The sequence below is a fragment of the Salvia hispanica genome, chromosome 3 (genome assembly GCF_023119035.1).
Source record: "Salvia hispanica cultivar TCC Black 2014 chromosome 3, UniMelb_Shisp_WGS_1.0, whole genome shotgun sequence".
NCBI lineage: Eukaryota > Viridiplantae > Streptophyta > Magnoliopsida > Lamiales > Lamiaceae > Salvia > Salvia hispanica.
In genome coordinates this window covers 23,239,620-23,267,056 of record NC_062967.1, presented here as the reverse complement: position 1 = coordinate 23,267,056, position 27,437 = coordinate 23,239,620, and the positions used below count along the sequence as shown (strand labels likewise).

Genomic DNA, 27,437 nt, shown 5'->3' with positions numbered 1-27,437 from the left:
TTTCCATGTGGAAAAATCTAGAGTAGCTGATATTACATCTCATTTCTCAATTAGCATAAAAAATCTCAATTAATCACAATCCTATACATATTTATAATTTTTAAGTCTAATTGATCGATCGAATATCTAGTCGTTTATTTTTCCCAATTGATCTAATGAGTCCCCAACTAATCAGTTTGAACCAATCAATTTTATTTCTAATTGACTTTTCAATTTAAGTAACCATATCTCCAGTCAATTGATTGAATCTTCAATTGTTTTTCCCACTAATGGCCTAAACCAGCAAGTTCTGGTAATAACTTATAATAATAGATTATCAATTTATAAAAATCATAATATTACAATATGTAAAACTATGATATTTCATAGAATTAATTATAATAACATCATACAGGGGTCGGTATAGTATATGCAACATTAATAATTAATAACTGTATACAACATTAATACAAATACATATTATTAATATTAATTAAGATATTACACCATATTATACTATATTGATTCATAAGAACCCATAATAATAACTTTATACCCCATAATATATTATGGTACTTGATATTAATGCGTATAATAAAATATATACTCCTATATAAATTTATAATTAAATATAGATTATAATTCAATTTTGATCTCTTACATTTGCCTTAAAATTCTTTTTAGTCTCATACATTAAGTTTGTGATCTTTTGGTCCCTAACATATTGTTTTGGTACCTTTTGGTCTCAAACATATTGTTTTGATCCAAAATAACCATTTTCTGTTAAAATTACCAGTCAAAATGCTTGATCAATTTAATAACTTAATTATAATTTAGGAATAAAGTTCAATTTTGGTCCCGTACGTATTTCATAAAATTCTTTTTGGGTCTTATGCATTAAGTTTGTGACCTTGTTTGGGACCAAAATGTATCAAAACTATATTTTAGGGAACAAAAGATCACAAACTTAATGTATGAGACAAAAAAGAATTTTAGAACAAATGTAAGGGACCAAAATTGGATTTTAGTATTAAATATACTCCTAACTAATGACATTATGCTACACGATATCAAACTATAGCCGTTCCTAAAATGAACTCGCCGTTGCCAACTGCGCTACGCCCCTGCGGGCGATATTCATAATTCATGACATGAAATCATGTAAGAAATTTCTATCATACTTATTTATCTACAACTTATTCTTATTATTATTTTTAGAAGTGCAATTAGTTATAATATATTTAATTATAATCATATGGTTGCGGTACTTAATTATAATCATATGGTAAGACTGAATTCATATGCAATAAACGTACACACTCATTAGTTCAAGATTAATTACGCATGCCTTTAAAGATCCGGCCGATAATCATTTTTGGGAAATAGAGTTGTAATTAGTACAGAGAGAGATTGATTTTAAATACTATAAATTCAAAATTATATGTATCTCCAAAATTAAAGGAAAATGGTGATTATGTAAAAGTACATGAGCACTATCTAACACTTATTTTATTATATTATTTTTTTCAACTATTTACAAAAATGCCACGGGGTGGCCGCCTAGCATTACTGGAATTAAATAGCTTCACTATACACTTCCCACACTTAGCACAATACACACATTTCCCACAATATACATATTTCACACACTACACACATTTCACACATTACACGCACTTCACACACTACACGAACTTCGCAAACTACACATATTTCAATAATTTCGCAAACTACACATATTTCAATAATTTCACACACTACACACATTTCACACACTACATGCAATTCGCACATTACACACAATACACATACCTCACACACTACACGCATTTCACACACTACATGCAATTCACACATTACACACATTTCACATAGTACACACACTACACTACACACATTTCACACACTACACTCATTTCACACACTACACGCATTTCACACATTACACACATTTCACACACTACACACATTTCACATAGTACACACATTTCACACTCTATACACACTGCACACACTACACAAACTAAATGCATTTCACACACTAAACGCATTTTGTGTATAGTGTGTGTGCAATATGTGTATTTTATGTATTTTGTGTATAGTGTGCATGCAATGAGTGTAGTGTATGTATTTTGTGTATAACTTGTGTAGATTGTGCAGTGTGTGTATTTGAGTATGTGTGTGCACAAATTCTTCAAATTCAATTTCACATCAATTACTTCAAACATATGATTTAGAATTGAGTTAGAATTCAATTCCTTCCAATTCAATTCCACAAAATTCCAATTCCAATTTTGTGTACAAACCGAGTCTAAGAGAATAAAAATATATTTTAACATGTAAAACATTTATAAAACATTATAAAATATTTGTTCACTTACGTGTAACATATGTTGTTAGAATCAACGGTGAGGTTTAGACAAAGTTTGTCATAAAAAATTAATATTTTTTCTTAAATTTTATTAAAACAAGAGAATTTTTAAAGTTAATGTCTCACACAGAGAGGATGGCATGGAGTGTGTGAGGCTTTTTAAGGCCTATCACGCTTGATCAAGAAGTGTTATATTCACTTATGCATGGCTGCACTTTGTTGTTAAAAAAGTCCATCCATCAGTTAATTAACAGCCAATTTTGTAGACGTATTTTTTCAGTTGCAATGTAAAAAAAAAAAAAACAGTAGAATTTAGAAAATACAAGTGATTTGATTAAATAATGATTATCAAAGTATGGCCCTTGTATCACACCAGTTCTAAATTTTGATTTGCTTCAAAATAAATACTGAATTTATAATTTAATTTTATCCGATGTGGCAACCAATATTAATCCTACTCCTAAATTATTTACCAGTTGCAACATCATACAATATAGGGGTGGGTAGCATGGCTGCAAGAATTGAGTGCAATCAATATTTCAAACATTCACAAAATGAAGAGCTGAATGAATATAGGAATACACATTCATGGCTGCAAGAAATGAGTGCAATCAATTTCTGATGCGCTCGGATCATTTCACCTGGCCTTGTAGGAGTCAATGAGGCGGCGGACATGGGCGGAATCCTCTGGCCAGATTGAGGAGGAGTTGGTGGCGAGGCTGTGGATGATCATACCAGATGGCATGATTTACCTGAGCAATTGATGCAGCAGTACTTTGTTTCTCAACAAACGAGAGAAATTTGATTCGTGATTAATTCAAATGCCAACAAGTTAGATCGTTCATGTTCTATAAACTTATGACTGGACATGACTACTGTATTCTCTTAGCTACTAATTATTACGATTACTAAAACTTTATTAACTAGCAGCTACACAAGGCCTTTTCTTTTAGCCAGTGCTTTAAATGGTTTATAAGTCAATTAAACGGGTTAGGATCCCCTGCTGTGCAAAATGCCACAGCAGGGGATGTTGTGCATATCTACACCATCCATTGCTAAAATAAAAAAAATAATATAAGTGTGTAAAATTAATCAAATGTGGGAATATGCACAACATCCCCTGCCATGGCATTTTGCGTAGCAGGGGATCCCAACCCCAATTAAACTTGCATCTCTGACGAGTTCTTCCCAAGGATGAAATTAACTTTAAATATTAAAAACTATGCATATACAATCTAATTATTTATTTATTAATTTAATAAAAACAGATACAATACCAGGAAGCAGAAAACATTAGACGACATTAATAGGGGAACTACCAAGAGCAGAAATAACGCCACACTTAATGACGAGGAACATGACTGTGGTATGTATAATTGACTTCAGTGCGGACGCAGAAATGAACATTAATAAGGGCTATATTTTCAAAATGTAAATTAAAAATATTTTTTAAAGTAATTTATATGATTAATAAGGAATTTAATATAAATATAGTTATAAAATCGAAATAAATTATAAAAATTTATATAAGAAAAATGTTACTGTAAAAAATTAATTCATTAAGGGCTAAAGCCCCACCCCTTTCTCTATGTGGATCCACCCATGGCACTGGGTACCATGATTGTAAATATGGCAGGAAAAGCATAGTATTCGCAATGGTAAAGACGAGCTAATGGTAGATGATAAGTTATAGTTGCGGTGTAATGCTTCAGAGAAATTCCTCTCAACATTTTTTATGCCCACCGCCGCTCAACCGTCTGCGGCTTTGTGTGGGCACCGATTTTGGCCCAAGACCGCCGACCTCGGCGCCAGAAATAATTTTTTTAATTTGATTTTTCACACTCTATCTATACCCATACCCCATTATTTGCCTCTACCTCTCTTCATTCTTACGCCTATAATATTTCTTACTTTTTTTTTTATATTAAGAGTATTTTGTTCTATACTATCTTCGTCCAAAAAAAATAAAATAGATATAGTTGTAAATGACACGAGTTTTAATGCGTAATTGATAAATAAGAGAGAGAGAGATAAAAAAAGTGGTGGAAGTGTGTTAGTGAATTGTGAAGTCCATATTTAGAGCATCTCCGGTGGCGGACTTCCCACTAGGACTTCCCACAAAAACTTCTGCCACATCATCACCAGGACTTCCCATTCCAATGCCACATCACTAGGACACTTTCCCTGCACTAGGACTTCCACTAGTACTTCCCGCAGTTAAATTCACAATTATTCAATTTATGGAATTAATATTTCAACGAGCCGTATTTATAGAGTTTTTAAAAAATAAATAAATTAATTTTTAGTCTGACGTCCGACCTCGACGTCCGACCCACGCCACAATGGCGGACGTCCGCCCGCCCGTCGGTCGGATATCCGAGCCCATCCGACGTCCTCACAGGACGTCCGTGTCCTACCTTTTTTCTTCACTACGGCGGACGTCCGGTCGGACTTCCGCGACGTCCGCCGTTGGAGATGCTCTTAGAATGATGTATAGTGTTAGTATTTGTTTAAAAGTTTTCATATTTAGAAGGGATATTGACATCTAATATCACAAAACTTTCAAAAAGTAAATAATATCCCGAACTTTACTCCGGGTTTGTTTTTTTCCACAAATGAAAAAATTCATGTTATTTTAATAGATTGAAAAACAATTTTGGAGGGTGTGCTACAAGAAAAACTATTTTCAAAGATTGAAAAACTTGAAACTCTCAAAATTGTTGTCGAGAAATTACAAAAAAAAATCCGTATCATAATATTATTTGTGGGAATTTTTTCATTCGTGGCAAACAAACCCGGGATAAAGTTCGTGATATTATTTGCTAATTTTAAAGTTCGTGGGAAAAACCCAACTTTTAGAAAGTTTTGTGATATTAGATGCCAATATCCCTAGTTAGAATTGGTTAATTTTAGTAGACGACCAAAAATGATAAAATGAGTCTATTTTTTGTGGACGGAAGTAGTAATATTTTGTCTTCAGTTTATCTTTTCGGTTATTCTATTTGACACCAATAATTAAAATGAAATATAGAAATAATACTAATGTGAAATTTAGATGAATTGTGGGATGGACTATGAGATAGACTGTACTGTTGTAGAAGAATGAGCAAGATAGTATTAACTTGACAAGAGAAAAATAGAGATAGACCGTGAAATGAACTCTCCTTCCCGTAAACGCTTTGGATTTATGCTCTCTTCCACAATTTGTCAAAAGTCAAGTCCAAATCCTTGCCGACTTTTTCCATGCGATCCTTCCGAGTTTGACACCTTTTAAATTGATTCCACCAATAACGCCAGAAATAAATGTCTGCAATTAACATTTTATTTAACACATACCAAATCAGATTGAACGTTTCCTCGATCAGAAAAAAACATATGGATTTTTGATTAGCTTAAATAGATAAATATTATCTAACTTAATTTATTACTTGTAATATTTACTAAGATGAATTGAGATATTAACAAAATCCAATATCCTTTGATAATTTTTGTTTAGTTGGAAAAATCTTGGTGATAAATAAAAAATAATAAATTACTAGTATAAAATTTGAATAAATATAGTACAATTTATTGTTAGTTTGTGCACCAAGCCAAGTTAGAAAAAGATTCACGCGGAAAGCCACCCATTGTTTTACTCAGAAAATATGCTTCTCTTTTTGCATTTCCACATTTCGATGGATTTAGAATCAAACTGCTCTACAAAACCGATTTATATCCTTTTTTACATATTCTCCATCTTCTTTCTTTATATGGTCTTTTTTCGTCTATTCCTTCTACATTAATTACCTAACCTTACAATATTGTAAAGTTGGAGCCCAAGGGACTGTATTTTTTCAGAATTTATAATTTAAGATTTTGATAAAGATACTTTTCTACTAGTAGTACTTTTAATTTGATGATAAAATCTTTCACGATAATTCACTGTAAATAAGAATAGTAGTATTTAATTTGTTTCAATTGGCATGGGCTGAAGGCCGCCATTGCCAATTGCCCATTTTTTGGGTTTGCCATAATCTTTTAGCACTAGGATTATTAATATTTTTTCTTTATTTGTAATTGAGTCCTCGGCCCTTTATGTTTTATCCGTTGTTTTCTGCTATCTGATTAGATCCTAATTCATGTTTTGACACCTGGTCCTTCCATCCCACTTTAGCAGTGTCATTGACTTTTCTGCCATCTTTTTGTAAAAATAATAAAAAATAGTTAAAGTGGAGAAATTGTAAAGTAAGAGAGTGTCTCTCTTACTTTACAATTTCTCCACTTTAACTATTTTTTATTATTTTTATAAAAGGAGGGCAGAAAAGTCAATGGGACTGCTAAAGTGGGATGAAGGGAGTAATAATCATATAGAACTCAATCATTATCGCCAAAACCAAATAAAATTTAACTACTGGAGTTGGTTTTTATTTGGATATATGATCATAATTTTAAAATTAAAAATGTGTCCTATTTTCTTTGCAGATAGGCCTACTTGTACATATAATTCTATTAAATTTACAATACTTTTGGACACGAAAGTTGTAAGATATGTCAAGTTAATAACATAAAGTTACTTTCGAAAAGCATCTTATGTTATATCTTGTGGACACGTACTTTCGTCCCCAAATCAATTTAAATAATCGTCGCGTAGTAGTTGTATTTGTATGTTTTTCGCACTTACTGCGTATTGCCCAGTCCCTGAAAATTTATCACTTATTTTCATTTTCGTCCGTCCTTAAAAATTTATATTTTTCACTTTTTTTCATTTTTAGTAGTGGATCTCATATTCCACTAATTCATTCTCACTTGCATTTTATTATAAAATTAATATATAAAAGTAGGACCCATATACCACTAACTTTTTCAATTCACTTTCTATTACATTTCTTAAAATTCATATCTAGTCAAATGGTGACAAATTATGGGGGACGAGTAATAAGTACTGGCTTATTAGTATCATATGTTCACATTTTATTTCATATATTAGTCAGTTCGAAATCATTTAATAAATATTTCACACCTGAAAAAAGAGCCTAAATAATTAATTGAGTCTACAGTTGTAGGCGTAAATATATACAACTATAAAATTCAATTTTTTTTAAGGGGATTCAAATTTTTTATCGGTCTAACAAAAAAAGTTGTTAGAAAGAGAGAGTGCAATACTATTTATGTCCCGCGATATTTAACAATCTTATACTCTTTATTTTAATACTTTCTCCTTACATTTTAACCTTGCAATTTCACGCTATAGCCTATATGTATAATAAAAATAGAAAACTTTTCATACAAGTGAGAGACCAGACCGTTTCTAGTTTCTACTTTCTTGCCCAAGAAAAAAGTCGGTTATATAATTACAATTTGACTGGTCTCAAATTAAGACCACGCGTTTTCTTTGGTTAATACACAAACCTATATATTGAACGAACACGAAGTCTGACTTGCTGATTTTCAAAATTACATTACACTACCTCTATTTTTCTTACATAATAAATTGAAATTCTAAAATTATAAGCAGCATTTACTTCCAGGATTACCCCTATATATACATTAAAAATATTACTAGTATTTATTAGTATAGATTAAAATTTTGAGACATCACAAATGACTTTTACATTAAAATTAATTTTACTCGATTAATATATTTGAGAAGATAGATTTAAAAAATTAATCATAATAAGAATAAAAATAGTCAACTATGCATGTTATTAATAATAAAAAGTAAACGTTCCTAAGCTATGATTAGATCAAATAAAAATCTTCATTTATTTTGATATTCTCGGTTCAAAACAAAGTCAAATGAAAATAAAAGTATTACTAGAAAGAGCAAAAAGAGGTTTAAAATGCGAAGGAGTGGTGCAGCTGCGTAAGTTGTCCCCTTTCCCACATACCAGCTGAAAATTATTGTTAAGCTGAATTTGAATAGTAAACGCAGTGATTTCCAAAATTGCCCATTTCCTCTCACTATATAAACTCAATTGCCGCCACCTCCTAAACCATTCCAATTCTACAACCAAAAAAGAATCTATACTATTCCATCTCCAGTTTTCAATTTTGCCACTCAACAATGGTTCTCTCAAAAACCGCCTCGAATACCGACGTCTCCATCCACTCCACCTTCGCCTCCCGATATGTCTGCAACTCCCTCCCTAGGTAACTTATTAGTGCATATCTATACAGATAATGTATTTTCAACTGAACTACGCTTCATGGTTTAATACAAAAGCTGACGTCAAAGGTTTTTATATTGGTCGACTAAATACTGAATGACGCGTGTAGGTTTCAGATGCCTGAGAACTCGATCCCAAAGGAGGCGGCGTATCAAATCATAAACGATGAGCTCATGCTTGATGGCAATCCGAGGTTGAATTTGGCGTCGTTCGTGACAACATGGATGGAGCCAGAGTGTGACAAGCTTATTATGGATGCCATCAACAAAAATTACGTTGACATGGATGAGTACCCTGTCACAACTGAGTTGCAGGTTAGTAATTTCATCTTTTTACTTATTCTTTTTTTTTTCTATATAAAAAAATAAATGTTGGATTCTGAGCTACATATTGAGTTAAATATGTTCAACTAGACCTATTATTAACTAAGAATTGATTCTTGACTTTTTTGGGAATCAAGAAGAAGGAAAATGGGCAAGGTTTAGTATACTACTAATATAAAGTAAGAAAATAAATTGTGTTTGAACATATTAGAAATCGTGCCAAACACGACTTGTGAATTAGAAGAATAAATTGGGCCGTGACTAATGCTTTAGACTTTTCTTTTTCTTTTTAAATTTGACTTTAATTAGGTAGTAAAATGTTTTTTTTATCGTGGTTTGTTTTATCTGTCTTTCCTACCAAACTGCCGCCAATATCGCTAAATGTAAAATATTTATGGCAGAATCGATGCGTAAACATGATAGCGCACCTGTTCAATGCCCCGCTGGGGGAGGGAGAGGCCGCGGTGGGCGTGGGCACGGTGGGTTCGTCAGAGGCCATCATGCTCGCGGGACTCGCCTTCAAGAGGAGATGGCAAAACAAGATGAAGCAGCTCGGCAAGCCCTTCGACAAGCCCAACATCGTCACGGGCGCCAACGTCCAAGTCTGCTGGGAGAAATTCGCCCGTTACTTTGAAGTCGAGCTCAAGGAAGTCAAGCTCAGAGACGGCTACTACGTCATGGATCCCGAGAAGGCCGCCGAGATGGTGGACGAGAACACCATTTGCGTGGCCGCCATCCTCGGCTCCACCCTCAACGGAGAGTTCGAAGACGTCAAGCGCCTCAACGACCTCTTAGTTGAGAAGAACAAACAAACAGGGCAAGTAGTCTCAACCTATACATACTAAAAAGGAGAGATAAATATATAGAGATTCTTATGTTTGATGTAATAATATGCAGATGGGACACACCTATCCATGTGGATGCAGCTAGTGGTGGATTTATTGCACCATTTTTGTACCCTGAATTGGAGTGGGACTTCAGATTGCCATTGGTGAAGAGTATTAATGTGAGTGGCCACAAATATGGGCTTGTTTATGCAGGAATTGGGTGGGCTATTTGGAGAAGCAAAGAGGATTTACCTGAAGAACTTATCTTCCATATTAATTACCTTGGTGCTGATCAACCCACTTTCACTCTCAATTTCTCCAAAGGTATATTTCTTTTTTCAATTTATATCTGTATGGTTCAGACTATGCATACTCGAACTCCACATTAGTATGACACTGATATGTTCCTTTTTTCAGGTTCGAGTCAAGTTATTGCTCAATATTACCAACTCATCCGCTTAGGCAATGAGGTAGGACATTTTTTAAAAAGTTGTTACATAAGATGAAAAATATATCACAAAATGGTTGAAAAATTGGGAATTTGTGAACAGGGGTACCGTAATATAATGGAGAACTGCCAAGAAAACGCAATGGTGCTGAAGGAAGGACTGGAGAAGACCGGGCGGTTCAACATCGTGTCGAAGGACAAGGGCGTGCCCTTGGTGGCGTTCAGCCTCAAGGACAGCAGCCGCCACACTGAGTTTGAGATCTCTGAGATGCTCCGCCGCTTTGGCTGGATCGTCCCCGCCTATACCATGCCGGCCGACGCGCAGCACGTGACCGTGCTGCGTGTGGTGATCCGCGAGGACTTCTCGAGGACCCTGGCAGAGAGGCTGGTCATGGACATTGAGAAGGTCCTGCATGAGCTTGACACCCTCCCTGCCAGGGTCACCGCGAAGCTCACAGCGGCCGTGGCTGTGGAGGAGAACAACCACCATGCGCCAACGGTTAAGAAGACTGTAATCGAGTTGCAGAGGGAGATCACGGCGACTTGGAGGAAGTTTGTTGCTGAGAAGAAGAGGACTAACGGAGTGTGCTAAGTTGCACTATAGAAGATATCACAATTTTATTACTAATTGGCTGCTTCAGTTATTTTATTTGTTTTTTGTTTTGTTTTGTAACGTTAATTGTGTGTGCGGTACCCCTTTATCTACTTGTATCAATTATGTTCTGATTAATATACCATGAAAACGCCGATTTATTGATTTGATAAATCTTTTTCATTTAGCTGCCTTTGCTACGATGAACTCGGAATTCAGAATCACTTGTAATTTTAAGAACTTGAACGCGAAATCGAGCTGCAAGAATCGAAAGAACATCACGTGGTTCTGAATATTGCCTTACTTCTTGATCTGAAAAATGTACTACTTCTAACTAGCATATGATCGAGTGATTGCACGTTTATATCGATGTTGATATGGGGACATCAAACAATGTATCGATGACTGCTTCTAGCATTATGTGTATATGCCTAGTATGCTGAACTAAACAGAACAGAACAGAACAACTTCAAGCACTTGCAAACGACGTGTAAGCACTCGTTGAAGAAGTCGAAACATCCCCATATTTTTATTCATTACAATTCTACTAAACTCGCCTTGCACACAATTCAATATCATTATATATATAACTTACACACAAATATAAAGATTTACTTTCAATAGTAGGACTGGTCTCCGTTATTTTGTGTGAGGACACACTGGTCTTGGGAGTTACTAAAATGGCAACCTTAGTAACATCACAACGCCGATTCTCTAATAAACAAGCTTCTGCGAGCAGTCGCCATGGCCGTCTCAAGCTCATTTATGAATTTATCCATGGCATTTGGCGGCAAGGACATGGTGAGCCTTATTCCCTTCTCCCCATTTGTATTCTTATACGGCAGAGCAAAACTTACAACTCCAGGAACTAGATCAATACCACATAAGGCCGGTCCACCGTACTCCGCCGTGCCCCACCCATAGTCCACTTCGCCTAAACCGGAACGCGTTACGTCCGACACTAGATAAATCCCTCTCGTATTGAAACAAGGTCGCCCCCTCATTACCATCAAATCCGCAACTGATTTTACGTACTCCTCTGCTGCTTGTGATTTCGCATTTCTCAATAGCTCCACAGCGTGCTGCAACGGACTTGTCGTTAATTTCTCTGCCGTTGTGACGGCGGCAGGGTAGACTATAGCGTTGCCGTAGTACCCCACCGGCAGAGGCGGATTGAGTCGCTTCCGAACATTCACTAAGCACGAGAGTCCGATCTCTTCCTTGGGCTTTAGCGAGAGGGAGATTGCGCGGCACCGCCAAGTGCAGGTTGTCGCAATCTCGAAGCTGGAGCTGCCGCGGAGGTACGGTGGTAGGCTGCGGCGGAGGGCGGAGATGTCAGCCGGAGTGAAGAGGAAGCTGCGGTCCACCATGTTGTTGTTGTTGTTGTTGTCAGGTGGGGCGTGGTTTCCTTCAGAACTAGTGTTCTCGCCGTACTCGTGGTGCGTGCACGTCACGCACGGCGGGTTTCGAGCACTGAGGAGGTGTCTTTCCCAAACGGGCTGGATTGAAGGCCACGCGTCTTCGCGGGCAAATTCCCCCACCGCGGACAAAAACTGGGCCAGCCCGGCCGCATCGCTCATGGTATGATTCAGGCGGGTGGCTACCACAAACCCCCCGCATTTAAGCCGTGTCACCTGCATTCCTCATTCATCAATTTAAGGTATAAACAACGGGCCCACGGTAAGCGACTCATATTTCTTTTTCAAAATTTTATCTATGAGTCATTTTCTATTTTGATACCAAAGGAGAGATTTTAGAAAAAGGGGTTATATTCGCTGACCTTTCGTAATTTAACATTAATTTCGATAACCTTTCGTTTTATGGGATGGAGGCATGCGTATTTTTCAGAATAAGGGATTTTTGATTTTTTATTCTTTTTTTCTTCTTTTTTATTATTATTTCCCTTCCACCATTTATTAACCGACTGAATTACCCTTCACATATTTATTCATAATTTATATAAAATCATCCAACCCTACCCGCCTCTTTCTCCAAGCACACCCGCCTCCACCCTTTCCTATCTCTTCTATGGCGTTTTTGGAGGGACTAAAAATACATATGTACAATATATTGTAGTCCAGCTTTTGAATCTCTTCTTTCTCTTTTATCTTTTCCATATAAAATAATATAAAATTGATAACTTGATTAACAGAGAATTCATACTGTTTTGTATATCTTTTGTTCAATAGAATATATACATATTTACTCACTTTTTGGAGACGGCAGACAACAAAAATATGTATATTTATATTGCATACGCATATATAAAACAAAAAAAATTTGTATATATTCCTTATAACGGCCGTGGAGGAGAGAGCGTATATATATTGGGTATACCTTGCAGAAGTGGAGAGAGTATACATCTATTTTGAATCCCTTACAAAACTGTTGTAGAGGAGAGCAGAAGAGGGTGGAGGCAGGTTCGAATGATTTATATAAATTGTGATTGTGAATAAAAATGTGAAGGGTAATTCAGTCGGTTAATAAATGGTGGAAGGGAAATAATAATAAAAAAGAAGAAAAAAAGAATAAAAAATAAAAAATCCTTTATTCTGAAAATACGCATGCCTCAATCCCATAAAACGAAAGGTCATCGAAATTAATGTCAAATTACGAAAGGTCAGTGAATATAACCCCTTTTTCCGAAATCTCTCAAATATAACATAATTACTCTCTTATTTTATTTTATGTCGTACTAACTCTTTAAATATCATTTTCTTAAATTTTGTATCCAAAAGAAACGTCAAACTTATGATGGGAGCACCTGAATAAGTAACAAAGGGCAATTGATGATTCCGGCAGTGGCCGGGAGGGAGTGGAGCAGCTTGTCCAAATATGGGAAGGGCGGATAGAGGGAGTCACCGAGATGCTGCAGTGCCACGTCGGCATCGGCCTCAATGAAAACCACCCCTTCCCCGTTGCACTCCACCACCAGCTTCCGGTTGGTGTGCTCCCTCAGCCGCCCGGCAAAAGGGTAGTAGTAAACCAAGGCGTTGGCAATGGCATCGCGGATCACCTTCACGGGGTCTCTCTCTTTTGAGGAGAGATTTCTCCGGTAGAATTGAATCACTGGGATTTGGAAGCGGAGGCCCTCTTGATCGTCGATGTCGGAGAGGACCTTGAATTCGTGAGGCGTTGGCCTTGCCGGAGCGATCAGCTCTGGTTTTTTCCTAGCCACATTGAAATTTATAGTTGATTGCATCTCTTTACGTGTAGCTTGATTGTGTGTGAGAGAGTGAAGTGTGTTATGGAGAAGTATATTTTCATTATTTATAGAGCATATGGATGAATAACATGTTTTAAATACGGAATATGTGATTTAAATTCTACTACTAACTACTATTAATGCTTACTTCAAATATTTAAAATCAATTAAAAATAATCTTCCCTTCGACATTTTTTGGGTACAAATTTTAACAAAATGATGTTAGAAAATCAAGTGAACAGTGAATGACGTATAAGACGGAATAAAATTGAAGAGACAAGAGAGAATTAAGAGAAAATAATTATGTTATATTTTTAAAAAAAATGACTCACTTGGAATGAAAAAAAAATGAATACGAATCAATCATGGTGCAAAAGAAGGGTACGAAACGCCAGTGTAAATTCAATTACTTGCAAACTCACGTTTTTTTTCTATTATCGTGGCATTTATGATTTTTTTTCTATTTTCGTGGCATTTGGCCAACTAGGAGGGGACCGCGAGCACTAATGCTATGAAAGAGTAGCTGCTACGTGCAAGTGAGGGGGCTCGCAAAATATTTGTGTGTAAAACATTTTGCTAAAACTTTTGTGATATATTTTTTGCAATTAACACGTTTATTATATTTAAAAAATTCAAAAGCAGTACGTGTAACATTTGAATCTATTGAGTTTTTTAATATAAATTTATTCGAGTTTTTTAACATAAATTTATTATGTTTTATAGTATACCATATTATATTTTATACTAGTACACATATTACTATAAAATTTATTAATTTAGTCAAAGTGAATAAGATGTAATGCGTACATCTGTGATCCATCACCACCCCTCACTTTGGATCAACTCTCTATATCTTGTCCCACATTGACTTGGTTACGATCCTAACTCACCTATATAAATATGGATAATCCTCCCCCTATCTAGAGAATCGGGAAAGGTTTGGTTTTTTTCTAACACTAATAAAAGCATATAATAAGCAAATAAACAAGTAAAAGCAAATAAACACGGAGTGAAAAGATAATATGGAGAAAATTGTAGAATTCAAGGATCCGATGCACAATTCCAAGCTCTTATCCAATCAAATTGTCTTACCTTCTAGTGTCTCTAGAGTTACTAAGTCGACCACAATTATAGATTAAACCCCCTCCCGAGGTGAGAAACCTGCAGATTAGGTGCTATGATTGAAGTCCCCTTCTAATCCTAAAATCCCTAACTCCCAAAAGCTCGATTAGGTCAAAGACCTCACTCAAAACCTCAACTCTCCCGAGTTTTATTGCATTAAGGTGTGAATTATTCTTATTTCCAGATTAATTATTTCATCTTCCGATTAATCTAATTAATCCTACACAATCAAGTGGTGATCAAGCAATTGAAATGAATAAACCCAAGAATAATCAAATAACTACAAGAGCAAGGTAAGAACAAAATCAATTGGATAAAAACTATGAAATTAATGCATCATCGCCAAGAATTCTACTTGAAATGTTTAGCTACTCATGTTCTTCACAAAAACCATGTTTAGAACAAAGAATTCAATGAAAGACATAAGAGATGAATACTAAGAACCCTTGTGGAATGAATCTAGGAATGAAGTCTTCAATCTTCCGATCTAGAGTCTTCAATCTTCAATTCTCTCTCTCAAAATGTTATTGGGAGTGTGTGTGAGTGTTGGAGGCGGTAAGTGTCGAATCTCATGAACCCTAGGCGTTTTAACCTTTAATCCCCCATAAAAAATCGCGTTTTTGGCAGAAAATGCGCCAAAATAACGTACCAGGCCGGGTAGAATTATAAAGAGTAAAATTCACCCGGCTGGGTGATGATTTTCGACCATGTCACTTTTCAGCGCATAAACACAGTACCCGGCCGGGTGGTTAATTCACCCGGCCGCGTGTAATTTTCTGGACAGCGCAGTGTTCGTAAAACGGTCATAACTTCTTCTACGGGACTCCGATTGAAGCGTGTAAGATACCCACGCGAAGCTCTTTCAAAGATGAAGAGATTGATTTGCATATGAGGCTGATTGGACTTCAAAATATCCAGTAAAAATTGTCTCAAACCAAGACTGCTGCACATCCACATAGTTTGTACCTTTTTCTACACATTCTTAACAAAATGGTCAACATACCAACATAATAGAGAAGTATATATAAACACGTCCAATAATAGACAAATATGATCAAATTCATACAAAACCACCCTCTAAAACCATGTAAAATCCAAGTATGTCACTCCCCCTTATGAGGCCTTTTAAGGGATGAATGACCCATTTCTAATAGATTATTTTTTTCCAAAACATTATTCGAATCTTATGCCATTCACTCCTTATAACTCATATCATAATATTAGTAAAATAAAAAGGTCCATAAAGGTAATAGTACATCATAAATAGCAAAACGAACAACTCCACTGACGGAGGCATGGAAATATTTTTTAAATATTTTAACAATATTATTATTAAGTAACTTTGTAAAAAACTCCACCCGTTTATAAAAAGAAGTCATATTTTGCAATTTTGGGATATCCACTAAACATACTATCATTTCTAAAATTTGAAACTTTCATACTTTATTCACTTTTTATTCGCTCTTTCTTACTTTTACTTATTTTTTCTCCTCATCTTTCTTACTTTATCTATTTTTGCTCTTTCTCTCTTACTTTACCAATTTTTCTTTAAATCATACCGTTTATAAATGAGACTATTTTTTGTTCTGGATGAAGAGAATATTTATCATGCAAATATGTTTTAAATAATAAAAAATTAAAAAAATAAAATTTATAAGTAGACTGGCTAGAGATGTGTAAAAGAGAATGAATTTTGTGAAACTGCTTTGAGGCCCTGTTTGTTTTTTAGGAAACTAAAGTTGTGAAAGAGAAAATAATTTCTAGGATTACGATTCCTAAAATTATGATTCCTAAGATTATAATTTCTTGAAATATAATACTCCCTCCGTTTCTTATTAATTATTCATTTTTGTCATTTTCATCCGCCCCGCATTAATTGACCATTTTCACATTTTTACCATAAATAGTAGATATGCCACACATTCAACTAACATTTTATTATAAAAGTAATATATAAAAGTGAGACTCGTATTCTATTAACTTTTTCAATTCATTTTTCTTTACATTTTTTAAAACGCATGCTAGATAGTTATTAGAGGAAGGAGAGAGTATCTGAAAAAATGATTACTATGATTACTAAGGAATACTCCCTCTGTCTCATAAAACTAAAGACTTCGTGAGTGACACGAGTTTTAATGTGAAATTTGTGAAGTAAGAGAGATGTAGAAAGAAAAAATGGTTGAAGTAATTTTAATAAAGAATGAGACTCACCTTATAAGAGAGAAAACACTTACCAAAGATATAAAATGACTATTCTTGTGGGACGAACCAAAATAGAAAAAGAAGACCATTTTTATGGGACAGAAGAGATTTTATAATTCTTATACTCCCTCCGTCCCTAAAAAATGGATAACATTTGAAACGACACATATTTTAATACAAAATTGGTAAAGTAAGAGAGAGATCAAGAAGAAAATATGAGTAAAGCATTGTTTGTGGACAGTGTGAACCACCTCATTAGAGAGGAAAATATTTTCTTAAATAAAATTGGTATATTTTAAAGGGGCATTCCAAAATGAAAAATATAACCTATTATTTTTAAGGGGCAGGTGGAATATTTTTTGTTTACTTATAAATAATCTTTTAAGTAAAAGTATATTATAAAACAAAGTAGAGAAGTATATATCCAACAATGGGCTTCCGTGAACACAAACCAATAGTGACAACCAACTCCGCCTCCGAGATTGAATTTTACTAGTTTGAATGCATGTAGAAATAAATTGGGGTGGGGGGGGGGTGCCCCTGCCCCCAACACTAGTGTGGCTTTGTCAATGACAACCTCCACAACTAAGAGCATCGCCGATGCAATGAAAATTCCAGTTTTCCACAAGCCACCTCATCATCACCTTGCCACATTTTCTTCTGAGTTCCTTGACGAACACTTCCATGACGAGTTCCTTAACTATGCAGAAGAGTCCAATCTCATCCTTAGGTTTAATCTCGTTACAATTCTACAAAACTTGCTTGCCACAAAGAAATTACACATTTCAATATAATTAAATGTTTAACTTAGATGCTGATAAACACAAATTTTGCATGTTTTTATGACTTAGATCAGGTTCTTTTTAAATTTCAATCATGCAAATTATGTTCTTAAATTGCATATGTTATACATTTTGGTATTTTTGACGTGTTCGTTATGATAGAAAAAGATAGAAAAATATGCAAAAAGGTCAAGGTGCAACAGCCTCAGTTCAAGTCAATTATCCCAGCATTTGTGAAGTCAATTAGTTATTAATGCATACCATTCTCTTCATCTTAGAAAAATCTTCACGTGGATACCTTGAACGTCTCAATAGAAGTTCTGTGGAGAAAGTTATGATTATTCTACGACCATTGCGCGGTGCAGTCAAAGCTGACAAGAATTTAAGCGGAAATTCAAAGAAGGAAAGAGATTATTGCATTGTGAAGCCAAATCTCTCCTATTATTTGGAGGACGTGAAAATAATATTTTTTCTATTACTTGGAGGATAATTTTTTACCATGTCTAAACCTTTTTTCTAGTCTATAAATACCCCATAACTTAATTCATAACATTTATTTCAGAGCCTCCAATCCTTCTCCATACATAAATTCTTCCATCCCATATTCCACATATAACTCTTCCATCTTTCAAAGGAGTGGAGCTCTACATATCCAGGCAAGAGAAGACTGAAGATTAAAGATTAAACCTTGAGTTTTATCAATTTCGTTCATGTCTAGTACTTTTATTGTTTTCACTACTTGTCTATGTGTAGTTAAACATCTTTTGTATGGTTTTTAGTGAATACTATTATGAACATGTTTTGATTTATTGAATTGAACCTTTTCCTAGCTCTTGAGATTATTTTAATTGGTTTTGTGCTTTTATTGTTTTTTTGTCCAACCAACTTTAGAACCATGATCGTTTAGCTATATCAATAGAGAGATAAGTAGCTTTCCGTGGTTAAAGGAACAATCAACACTTAGATTATCTGCACTCAAGAGATGGGATACCTTAGTGTAGACTTAGTTCTTAGGAGCTTTTGGGAGTTAGCTTCTAAATATTCGAAGGAGACTTCGATAATTAGAATTTAATCAACTGATGTGGATCCTTGTATTTTATGATCCATTTCCCAAGGATTTAGCCAATTGTGATGTTTGTTCTAGGTATTTTTTTTAAAAATTGATTTTCTATTTTATCAATAAGAGTAACCCAATAAGAAATAAGGAAACTAAGAAGGAAATAACATTGGATATGGTGGAAATTGGGATACATAGTCATTGATGAAGCAAGCTAAGACACTTACAGCATAACTAACATGCTAGATCTTCAAGGGAACCACAAACCTCAAAGCATACCTATACTTGATCCATGCTTGAACTAGCACTTGATGGATTCAAGCAACCTAAATCTAGGAATTAGATAGAAAACTTTCTTCAAGAGGAACAAATCTCTCAAGCATCTATTTTCATCCAATTCTTACTTTGAAAAATGAGGAAAAATACTATTTAAAGCTTGTCTGGCCCGTTGGGCCAGAATGGGGTCCGAAAATGACAACCGGCCGCGTGAATTATCCCCCTAGAAATTCACCCGACCGCGTGGAACTTGTCTGCATTGCGCGCCTTTCGTAAAACGGCCATATCTCCCTCCACCGGACTCCGATTGGGGCATGCAAGGTACCCACGCGAAGCTCTTTCGAAGAAGAAGACATTGGTAGTAGTTTTAAAGATTTTGGACTTCATATCAATAGGCAATATAGTGATTGAAGCCAGCTGCAGGTACAAGCTTTGATGAACGGCTTCCATGATCGTATCATCAACTGGGTAGGTTGAGAGGGCTTATTCTATTGTAGAGATTATCCTAATAATCCTAGAGACACATAAATGTAAAGGTTCAGTGCGATTAATCGTCACTAGGTCGTAGTAGTTTGATCTTAAAATTCTACATTCTTTCGTCAGTTTTGTATCATTTGTTTTTATGCTTATTGTTACTCCCTCCATCCCCAAAGAGTATGAACATTTGGTTAGGCATGAGTTTTAATGCATAATTGGAAGTATGAGAGATAGGAAGAAATTTTGTTTAAAGTGTTGTTAGTGGAGATTGAGTTCCACCTCATTAGAGAGAAAAGAGTTTCCAAAGTTAGAAAGTTCATACTTTTTGGAGACAAACTAAAAAGGAAATATTTCATACTTTTCAGAGACGAATGTAGACATGTAGTATTTGTTTATTCATTTATTTATAGTTTAATTAATCATAACCCAAAACATCATATCTCTAGATAGTTGGTATATGATAGTCAATTGCAATCTTATTTTCTGTGTTCGATATCTTAATATCGACCTTTAGCTATACTAGATCTATGTTGTATGCTTGTAAGTATTTTTAGTGCTAAAAAATACTGCATCAAACACAAATACAAAGATTTACTTTCAATAATACGACTGGTCCTACTATACTGGCGTCTCGGCCTATTTTATGTGAGGATGCACTGGCCCTGAGACTAATTAAGATACAACTTAGTAACATTACAACGCTGATTCTCTAACAACCAATCTTTTGCGAGCAGCCGCCATGGCCGTCTCAAGCTCATTTATGAATTTATCCATGGCGTTTGGCGGCAAAGACATGGTGAACCTTATCCCCTTCTCGCCCTTTGTATTCTTATACGGTAGAGCAAAACTCACCACCCCAGGAACTAGATCAATACCACATAAGGCCGGTCCACCGTACTCTGCTGGGCCCCACCCATAGTCCACTTCACCTAAACCGACCCGCGTCACATCCGACACTAGATAAATCCCTCTCATTTTTAAACACGGTCTCCCTCTCATAACCATCAAATCCGCAACTGATTTTACGTACTCCCACGTTGCTTGTGATTTCGCATTTCTCAATAGCTCTAAAGCGTACTGCAGTGGACTTGTCGTTAATCTCCCGGCGGATGTGACGGCGGCGGGGTAGACCATAGCATTTCCGTAGTATCCCTCCGGGAGCGGCGGATTGAGTCGCTTTCGTACATTCACTATGCACGAGAGTCCGATCTCTTCCTCGGGGTTTAGCGAGAGGGAGATTGCGCGGCACCGCCAAGTGCAGGCTGTCGCAATATCGAAGCTGGAGCAGCCGCGGAGATACGGTGGTAGGCTGCAGCGGAGGGCGGAGATGTCGGCGGGAGTGAAGAGGAAGCTGCGGTCCACCATGTTGATGTCGTCAGGTGGGGTGTTGTCCCCGTACTCGTGGTGCGTGCATGTTACGTGCGGTGGGTTACGAGCGCTGAGGAGGTGTCTTTCCCAAATAGGCTGGACTGAAGGCGATGCGTGTCCGCGGGCAAATTCGCTCACCGCGGACAAAAACTGGACCAACCCGGCCCCGTCGCTCATTGTATGATTCAGGCGGGTGGCTAACACGAACCCCCCGCATTTTAGCCGCGTGACCTGCATACATCATTCATCAATTTAAATCATAAAAATTATGAAAGGAGCAAAGTACCAAATAGAGTCGTGTTTCTATTTTCAAAAGTTCTAAATTAATTGAGTTATTTTCTGGCATTAATATCATCGAAAGTGTCTATGATATGATTGTAAAGGGAAGGGAGAGATAGAGATTAGAGAAGAGTAACACGAAAGTAATAAATAAAAGAATGAGGAATGGAATTTAGAAATTTATAAGATGGTTGTCACCAAAATTACGCATTTAAAAGTATTTTTTCAAAGTATGTGTAAAAGGTTCATCTGAAACAAAAATACAAAATGAGTATAAGTAAACTAAAAAATAAATAATTGAGGTATGTAAAATAAAAATAGAAGTGAAATAGAAAAATAAAATTGAAAATCTTGTATATAAGTATAATTAAAGTAGAAGTAAAACATGAAAAATAAGAGAAAAGTAAATATGTGGGTAGGTTCATTAAGAAAAAGACAAGTAAATAAGAAAATAAGAGAGATAGAAAGAAAAGTGTTTTAGTGAAAAATGAGCCTCATCTTATTAAAGAAAAAATTAATTCATAAAAAGAAAGTTTTCAATTTTAGGGATGGACCGAAAAGGAAAGAGTTTACTATTTTTAATGGACAGAGGGAGGTTTAATTTTATAATCATTGTGAGTAGAATGAATTAGTAGAATGTAAAATGTGAAATATTCCATCTGTCTCTAAAAATAGAAATATTTAAAATGATACGAGTTTTAGTGTAAAATTGGTAAAATAAGAGAGATCGAAAGAAAGTTGTGTTAACTGAAATGGGTCCAACCTCAATTGAGGGAAATAAAATTTCAAAAAGTAAAAGTTTTTATTTTTTAAAAATGAACTAAAAGGACAAGAATTTATATTTTAAGAGGATGAATGAGGTATTTAATAGAGATTAGCTGGAGTAATAGATACATAAACCAGGTCCATGGCCCCCACGCCCTATAGTGGCTCTATCCCCGTATGTCTATGTGTGCGTTTAGGGGTGGCAAAATGAGTAGCGGGTAATGGATAATTTTTATTTTGATCCGTTACCCGTCGGGTATTGGGTACCCGCTATCCGACGATAACGGAAAAATGGAGCGGGGTCGGATAGTGTGTTTTTGAGTTTTGCGGGTTGCGAGTATAAGGCCATTTAATAGAGTGAATGACTTATTTCTAATATAGTTTCAGAGCAGACCTAAGTCGGTGAAAGGTTTATTTGTTGGAAGTGAAGAAATTCAATGATCATTCCAACCCAGACGTTGTGGATGCGTATTGAAGCCCCTTTCTTATCCCACATAGATAAATGGTGATCTTGATTACTCTTTTTTACATATGTGGAGATTATCTAATGAACGGGATTTATTTGCAATTTGCGGATCTAGTTTAGTAAAGCATGGCCCTAGTTAAAAAAGTTAGTACCTGAATAAGTAACAAAGGACAATTGATGATTGCCGCAGTGGCCGGGAGATGATGAAGCAGGTTGTCCAAATATGGGAAGGGCGGATAGAGGGAATCGCCTAGCTGCTGCAGAGACACGTCAGCATCAGCCTCAATAAAAACTATCCCTTCTCCGTTGCACTCCACCACCAGCTTCCGGTTAGCATGCTCCCTCAGCCGCCCGGCGAAAGGGTAGTAGGGAACCAAGGCGTTGGCTATGGCGTCGCGGATCACCTTCACGGGGTCTTTCTCTTTTGCGGAGAGATTTCTCCGGTAAAATTGAATCGCTGGAATTTGGAAGCGAAGGCCCTCTTGATCGTCGATATCGGAGAGGGCCTTGAATTCGTGAGGCGTTGGCTTTGCCGGAGCAATCAGCTCTGGGTTTTTTCTAGCCACATTGAAGTTTATAGCTGGCTGCATCTCTTTTCGTATTGCTTGTTTTACATTTATGGAGCATATTTCAGTTTTTATAGAGCATATTGATTAATGACATGTCTTTATTAGGTAATTTAAATTTATCGGCGCTAATTAACTATTGGGAAAATGCGTTACCAGAGTCATAAATCTATGTAACTAGCTTGGGATCATAATCCTTCAATTAGTGGTACTGTTAATAGTGCCTTACAAATTTTTTATAGTAAAGGTCAACTTTATTTCCTCTACAATACGGAACACCTATTTCGACTTAAAGAGAAGTAAATGTATATTTAATTTAAATCATTCATTTTCACCTTATCTTCATCCTTTCAATTTTATATCTCTCTTCGATTCTCTTATCTTCAACTTAAAATTCCTAACAGTGATGATGCCGATCATATCGAGCAATAACGTCGTGATGAATGCAATTTCTAGTAAAGGTATAGACCACGAAAGAATGTTAATGATGATGGAGAAGCTAGCTATTGCCTAGTGCCTACTTTGGTACACTAAAGAAGATAATTGCACTGAATAGTAATGTCATGACAAATGATTTTATTTGTACAATACATATTCATCCTTTTGCAATACATTCGTAGAATTTTATCCAATCCATTCAATCCCTTTCATCACGTTACATATTACTGGTAAAATAGAAAAAGGTGGATAAAGGAAATAGTAGCAACATAAGCAGCAAAAGGCACAACCTCACAGCGCCGACCCAATGAACACTCCGGTTTTCTGACCAGCCATCCCCTCGAGCTCTTTCACAAACACTTCCATAGCATTCGCCGGCAAGCATATCGGAACCACCACTCCATCCTCGCCGGACCACCATACACCGGCTTTCCCCACCCGAAATCCACCTCCCCGAATCCGGCTTGCGTCAAATTTGAAACCACGAAGCTCCGCACCACCGTGAAATGCGGGCGGTTCCTAATCACCATCAGATCCGCCAGCGATCTCATATACTCCTCCGTCACGTCGGCCTTGGTCTTTTTAACGAGCTCCAGCGCGTAGCCCAGCGGATTCTTCCACAAATCGCCGGCGCTCGATATCGCGACGGGGAAGCCTAAGGCGTTGCCGTAGTATCCGGCGGGGAGCGGCGGATTGAAGCGCTTCCGGGAATTGACGATGCAGAGGATTCTGACCTCCTCTTCGGGCTCGGGTGCGACGGCGATGGTGCGGGAGCGCCAGAGGCAGGCGGTGAGGAGCTCGAAGGTGGAGCAGCTGCGGAGGTGGGGAGGGAGGAGGCTGCGGAGGGCGGAGAATTCGGCGGCGCCGAAGAAGAAGGAGCGGTGGACCATGTCGTCCAGTGGGATTAGAGTTCCTTTGGTGTCGGGAACGTCGTCGTATTCGTGGTGCGTGCAGGTCACGCTCGGCGGGTTGCGCGCGTTGAGGAGGTGCCTGTCCCACACGGGTGGTATGGAAGGGTATTCGGCACCTCGGGCAAATTCGCCGACCGCCGAAAGGAATTGTACTGTGCCGGAGGCGTCGCTCATCGTATGATTGAGGCGGATAGCAAAGATAAAGCCTCCACATTTGAGGCGCGTAACCTGCAAACGATAATATTTCAATATATCAAATTAAAGTAATGTTCTCATTTTAACTTATTGACCTATTTCATCGTTAAAGAATCATAAAATTATATTAAAATTTGCTCATAGACTCTTTCAGCTAAAGAACAATCAATACTATTATAAAGATTTTTTTTAAACCTTGTTTCCAATATAATATTCCAATTACTTTGTAGCATAAAAATTCATCAAATACAAAAACTGAATAAATTGATCAACTACAACAAAATAAATTATCCAGAAACCGTAATTCACAAAGGAATCTAGGTCCAAAATGGATTTGTAAAAGATCACTCATATCCTATAGCTTTAGATATCTGAAAAACTGTCCTATAATTAGAAATAACTATTTCTAAGTAATACAATTTCTGAAACCGTGCTGGAACCACCAGTTCTGGGTAGTTTCAAATCGGAACCGCGAAAAACCGCCAGAAAACCGTGAAATCAAGCCGAAACCAGAAAAAATCGGCGGTTCGGAACCGTGAAAAACCGTAAATAACGTCGAAAAACTGCTGGTTCGAAACTGAAATCGAAACTAGCTGCTTTAGAACCGGAACCATAATCGTGAAACACCCTCGCGGTTCGGTTCCGGTTCGGCAATTTCCAAAACTGGAACCCACGGTTCCGAACCGTGGGCACCTCTAGATGGACGGAGTATATTTTTTATAGGACGGATATTCATCTAGTCGATCTTAGGTAGGGATGTTAGTTTGGTCGGCCAAGGGGTTTCGGGCCAACCCTACTCGGGTTGCGGCTAATCGGGTTGTATTTTTTCTGGTTATAGAAGTTCAAACCTAATTCAAAAGGCTCGGGTTTCGGGCTAGCCCAGCAGGTTAATTGGGTTGCTACCGATAAAAGTAACATGTAATTAGTCCAATAAATAGTGATGAAAATTAGTTATATTCATAAAATGTAAAACATATAGTTTTGATAAATTTGAGATATATGCTTAAACTCAAACATAAACATGATCAAATACTAATATTTGAGATTTGTGCAAAATGAAACATAAATATATTTCGAGAAATTTTAATCCATATTTAGAAATTTGAATATTTTTTTAGTGAATTTGAAGTTTCTAATTTATTTATCTAGGAGTACTATATTAATAAAAATTTAAGTATATTTAATATAACATTGAAATTTATTTTTTAGTTATCTATATTACTCCCTCCGTCCCATAAAAGTTGATACAAAACTTTTAGGCACGGAGATTAAGAATTTATATTAAATAAATAGGAGAGATGAAAAAAGTAGGAAAGATAAGAGAGAGTAAAGTAAATGATGAAATAAAGGAAGAGTGATTAGATGTTTTGTCTTTTGTTAGAAAAGGAAATGACTCAACTTTGTTGGGACGGACTAAAAAGGAATACGACTTAACTTTTATGGGACGGAGGGAGTATAAAATTAATCAATGAAGTATCGAATTAGGTTCCAAACAAATAGAACAATATAAATTTTATTTCAGGTTTTTAGGCCAGCCCATCTTGTTTTCGAGTTAATCGGTGCGGGCTAATCAGGTTTTAGTTTTATCAGGCTAGAAATTTCGAACCCTATTCCTATAAATTTAGCGAGCGATTCGGACAGCCTACGGCTTGCGAGCTACACTGACATACTTAATCTTAAGAAATAATTAGGTCTTCTAGACTGTATGGGGTCGGTCGCATCCGCTAAAGGATTATGTTAAATTGATAGATAGAAAGTTACGTTATGAATAAAATAATTTAAGAAAAGTATAATATATAAACATGTGGTATGTGATATTTTTAAAATGAACCGTGTACTCTCTTCAAATGACTTATAAGGCAAAGGGTTATCCTCACATGTATAAATAAGACGAGATTATTATCAAATTGATACGAGACAAGATTTAAGATATTTTTAACATGGTATACCTGAATCAACAATAAGGGGGAATCGAGCATTTGGGTGGATCCCTGGACATCGTAAAGCAGATCTTCGAAGCACGGGAATGGCGGCTGAAGAGCGTCTCCGAACTGCTTCAGCGTGACATCGGCATCAGCCTCGATGAACATGACACCCTCACCGGTGCACTCCACCGCCAGCTTCCGGGAAGCGCCTTCCCTGAGCCGGCCAGCAAAAGGGTAGTAGAAAATCAAAGCTTTGGCAATGGCATCACGGATCACCTGCACGGGATCCTTCCCTCCCGGAGAGGGGCTTCTCCGGTAGAACTGGATCACTGGAATTTGGAAGCGGAGGCCCTCTTGATCGTCAATGTCAGAGAGGGCCTTGAATTCGTGCGGCGTTGGCTTTGCCGGAGCAATCAGCTCTGGGTTTTTTCTTGCAACTTTGAATGTTAAAGTGCTGGTCGAATCCATCTCTCTACGTTTGGTATGTGTCAGTTTTTTGTGAAAGAGAGACAGAGAGAATTGTGGTGAGAATATAGTGTAGTGTGGCTATTTATAGAAAATTAGATAGCTGTGGCTGCTGATTTATTTATTTTAAACTTACGTGAATAGTATTGATAAACATTGGTCCAACGAATAAAAGACAGGGTTGGTAAAATCAAAGTGGCCATAGCTCTGGGGAAAAATACCGACTTTATCATATTGAAAATACTGAATTTT

General features: G+C 36.5%; 3 protein-coding genes and 1 pseudogene across 3 annotated transcripts; 1 reads left to right on the top strand and 3 right to left on the bottom strand.

Moving 5' to 3' along the window:
• Positions 1 to 8,318: 8,318 nt before the first annotated feature.
• LOC125214269 (glutamate decarboxylase-like) lies at positions 8,319 to 10,851 on the top strand. Its single transcript, XM_048115211.1, has 6 exons — positions 8,319 to 8,479; positions 8,606 to 8,810; positions 9,221 to 9,636; positions 9,717 to 9,970; positions 10,064 to 10,116; positions 10,198 to 10,851. The coding sequence occupies exons 1-6, from the start codon at positions 8,394 to 8,396 to the stop codon at positions 10,684 to 10,686; spliced, it is 1,503 nt and encodes a 500-aa protein (XP_047971168.1). The 5' UTR covers positions 8,319 to 8,393; the 3' UTR covers positions 10,687 to 10,851.
• A 336-nt stretch (positions 10,852 to 11,187) lies between these two features.
• Positions 11,188 to 13,921, bottom strand: LOC125214270 (benzyl alcohol O-benzoyltransferase-like). The gene is made up of 2 exons (XM_048115212.1): positions 13,451 to 13,921; positions 11,188 to 12,320 (listed from the first exon to the last, which is right to left on the bottom strand). Exons 1-2 carry the CDS (start codon positions 13,886 to 13,888, stop codon positions 11,385 to 11,387), a joined length of 1,374 nt encoding a protein of 457 aa, XP_047971169.1. The 5' UTR covers positions 13,889 to 13,921; the 3' UTR covers positions 11,188 to 11,384.
• Positions 13,922 to 20,378: 6,457 nt separating this feature from the next.
• LOC125216085 (benzyl alcohol O-benzoyltransferase-like) lies at positions 20,379 to 23,275 on the bottom strand. The gene is made up of 2 exons (XM_048117707.1): positions 22,838 to 23,275; positions 20,379 to 21,406 (listed from the first exon to the last, which is right to left on the bottom strand). The coding sequence occupies exons 1-2, from the start codon at positions 23,273 to 23,275 to the stop codon at positions 20,501 to 20,503; spliced, it is 1,344 nt and encodes a 447-aa protein (XP_047973664.1). The 3' UTR covers positions 20,379 to 20,500.
• A 532-nt stretch (positions 23,276 to 23,807) lies between these two features.
• LOC125212403 lies at positions 23,808 to 27,221 on the bottom strand (annotated as a pseudogene).
• Between the last annotated feature and the right edge of the window lie 216 nt (positions 27,222 to 27,437).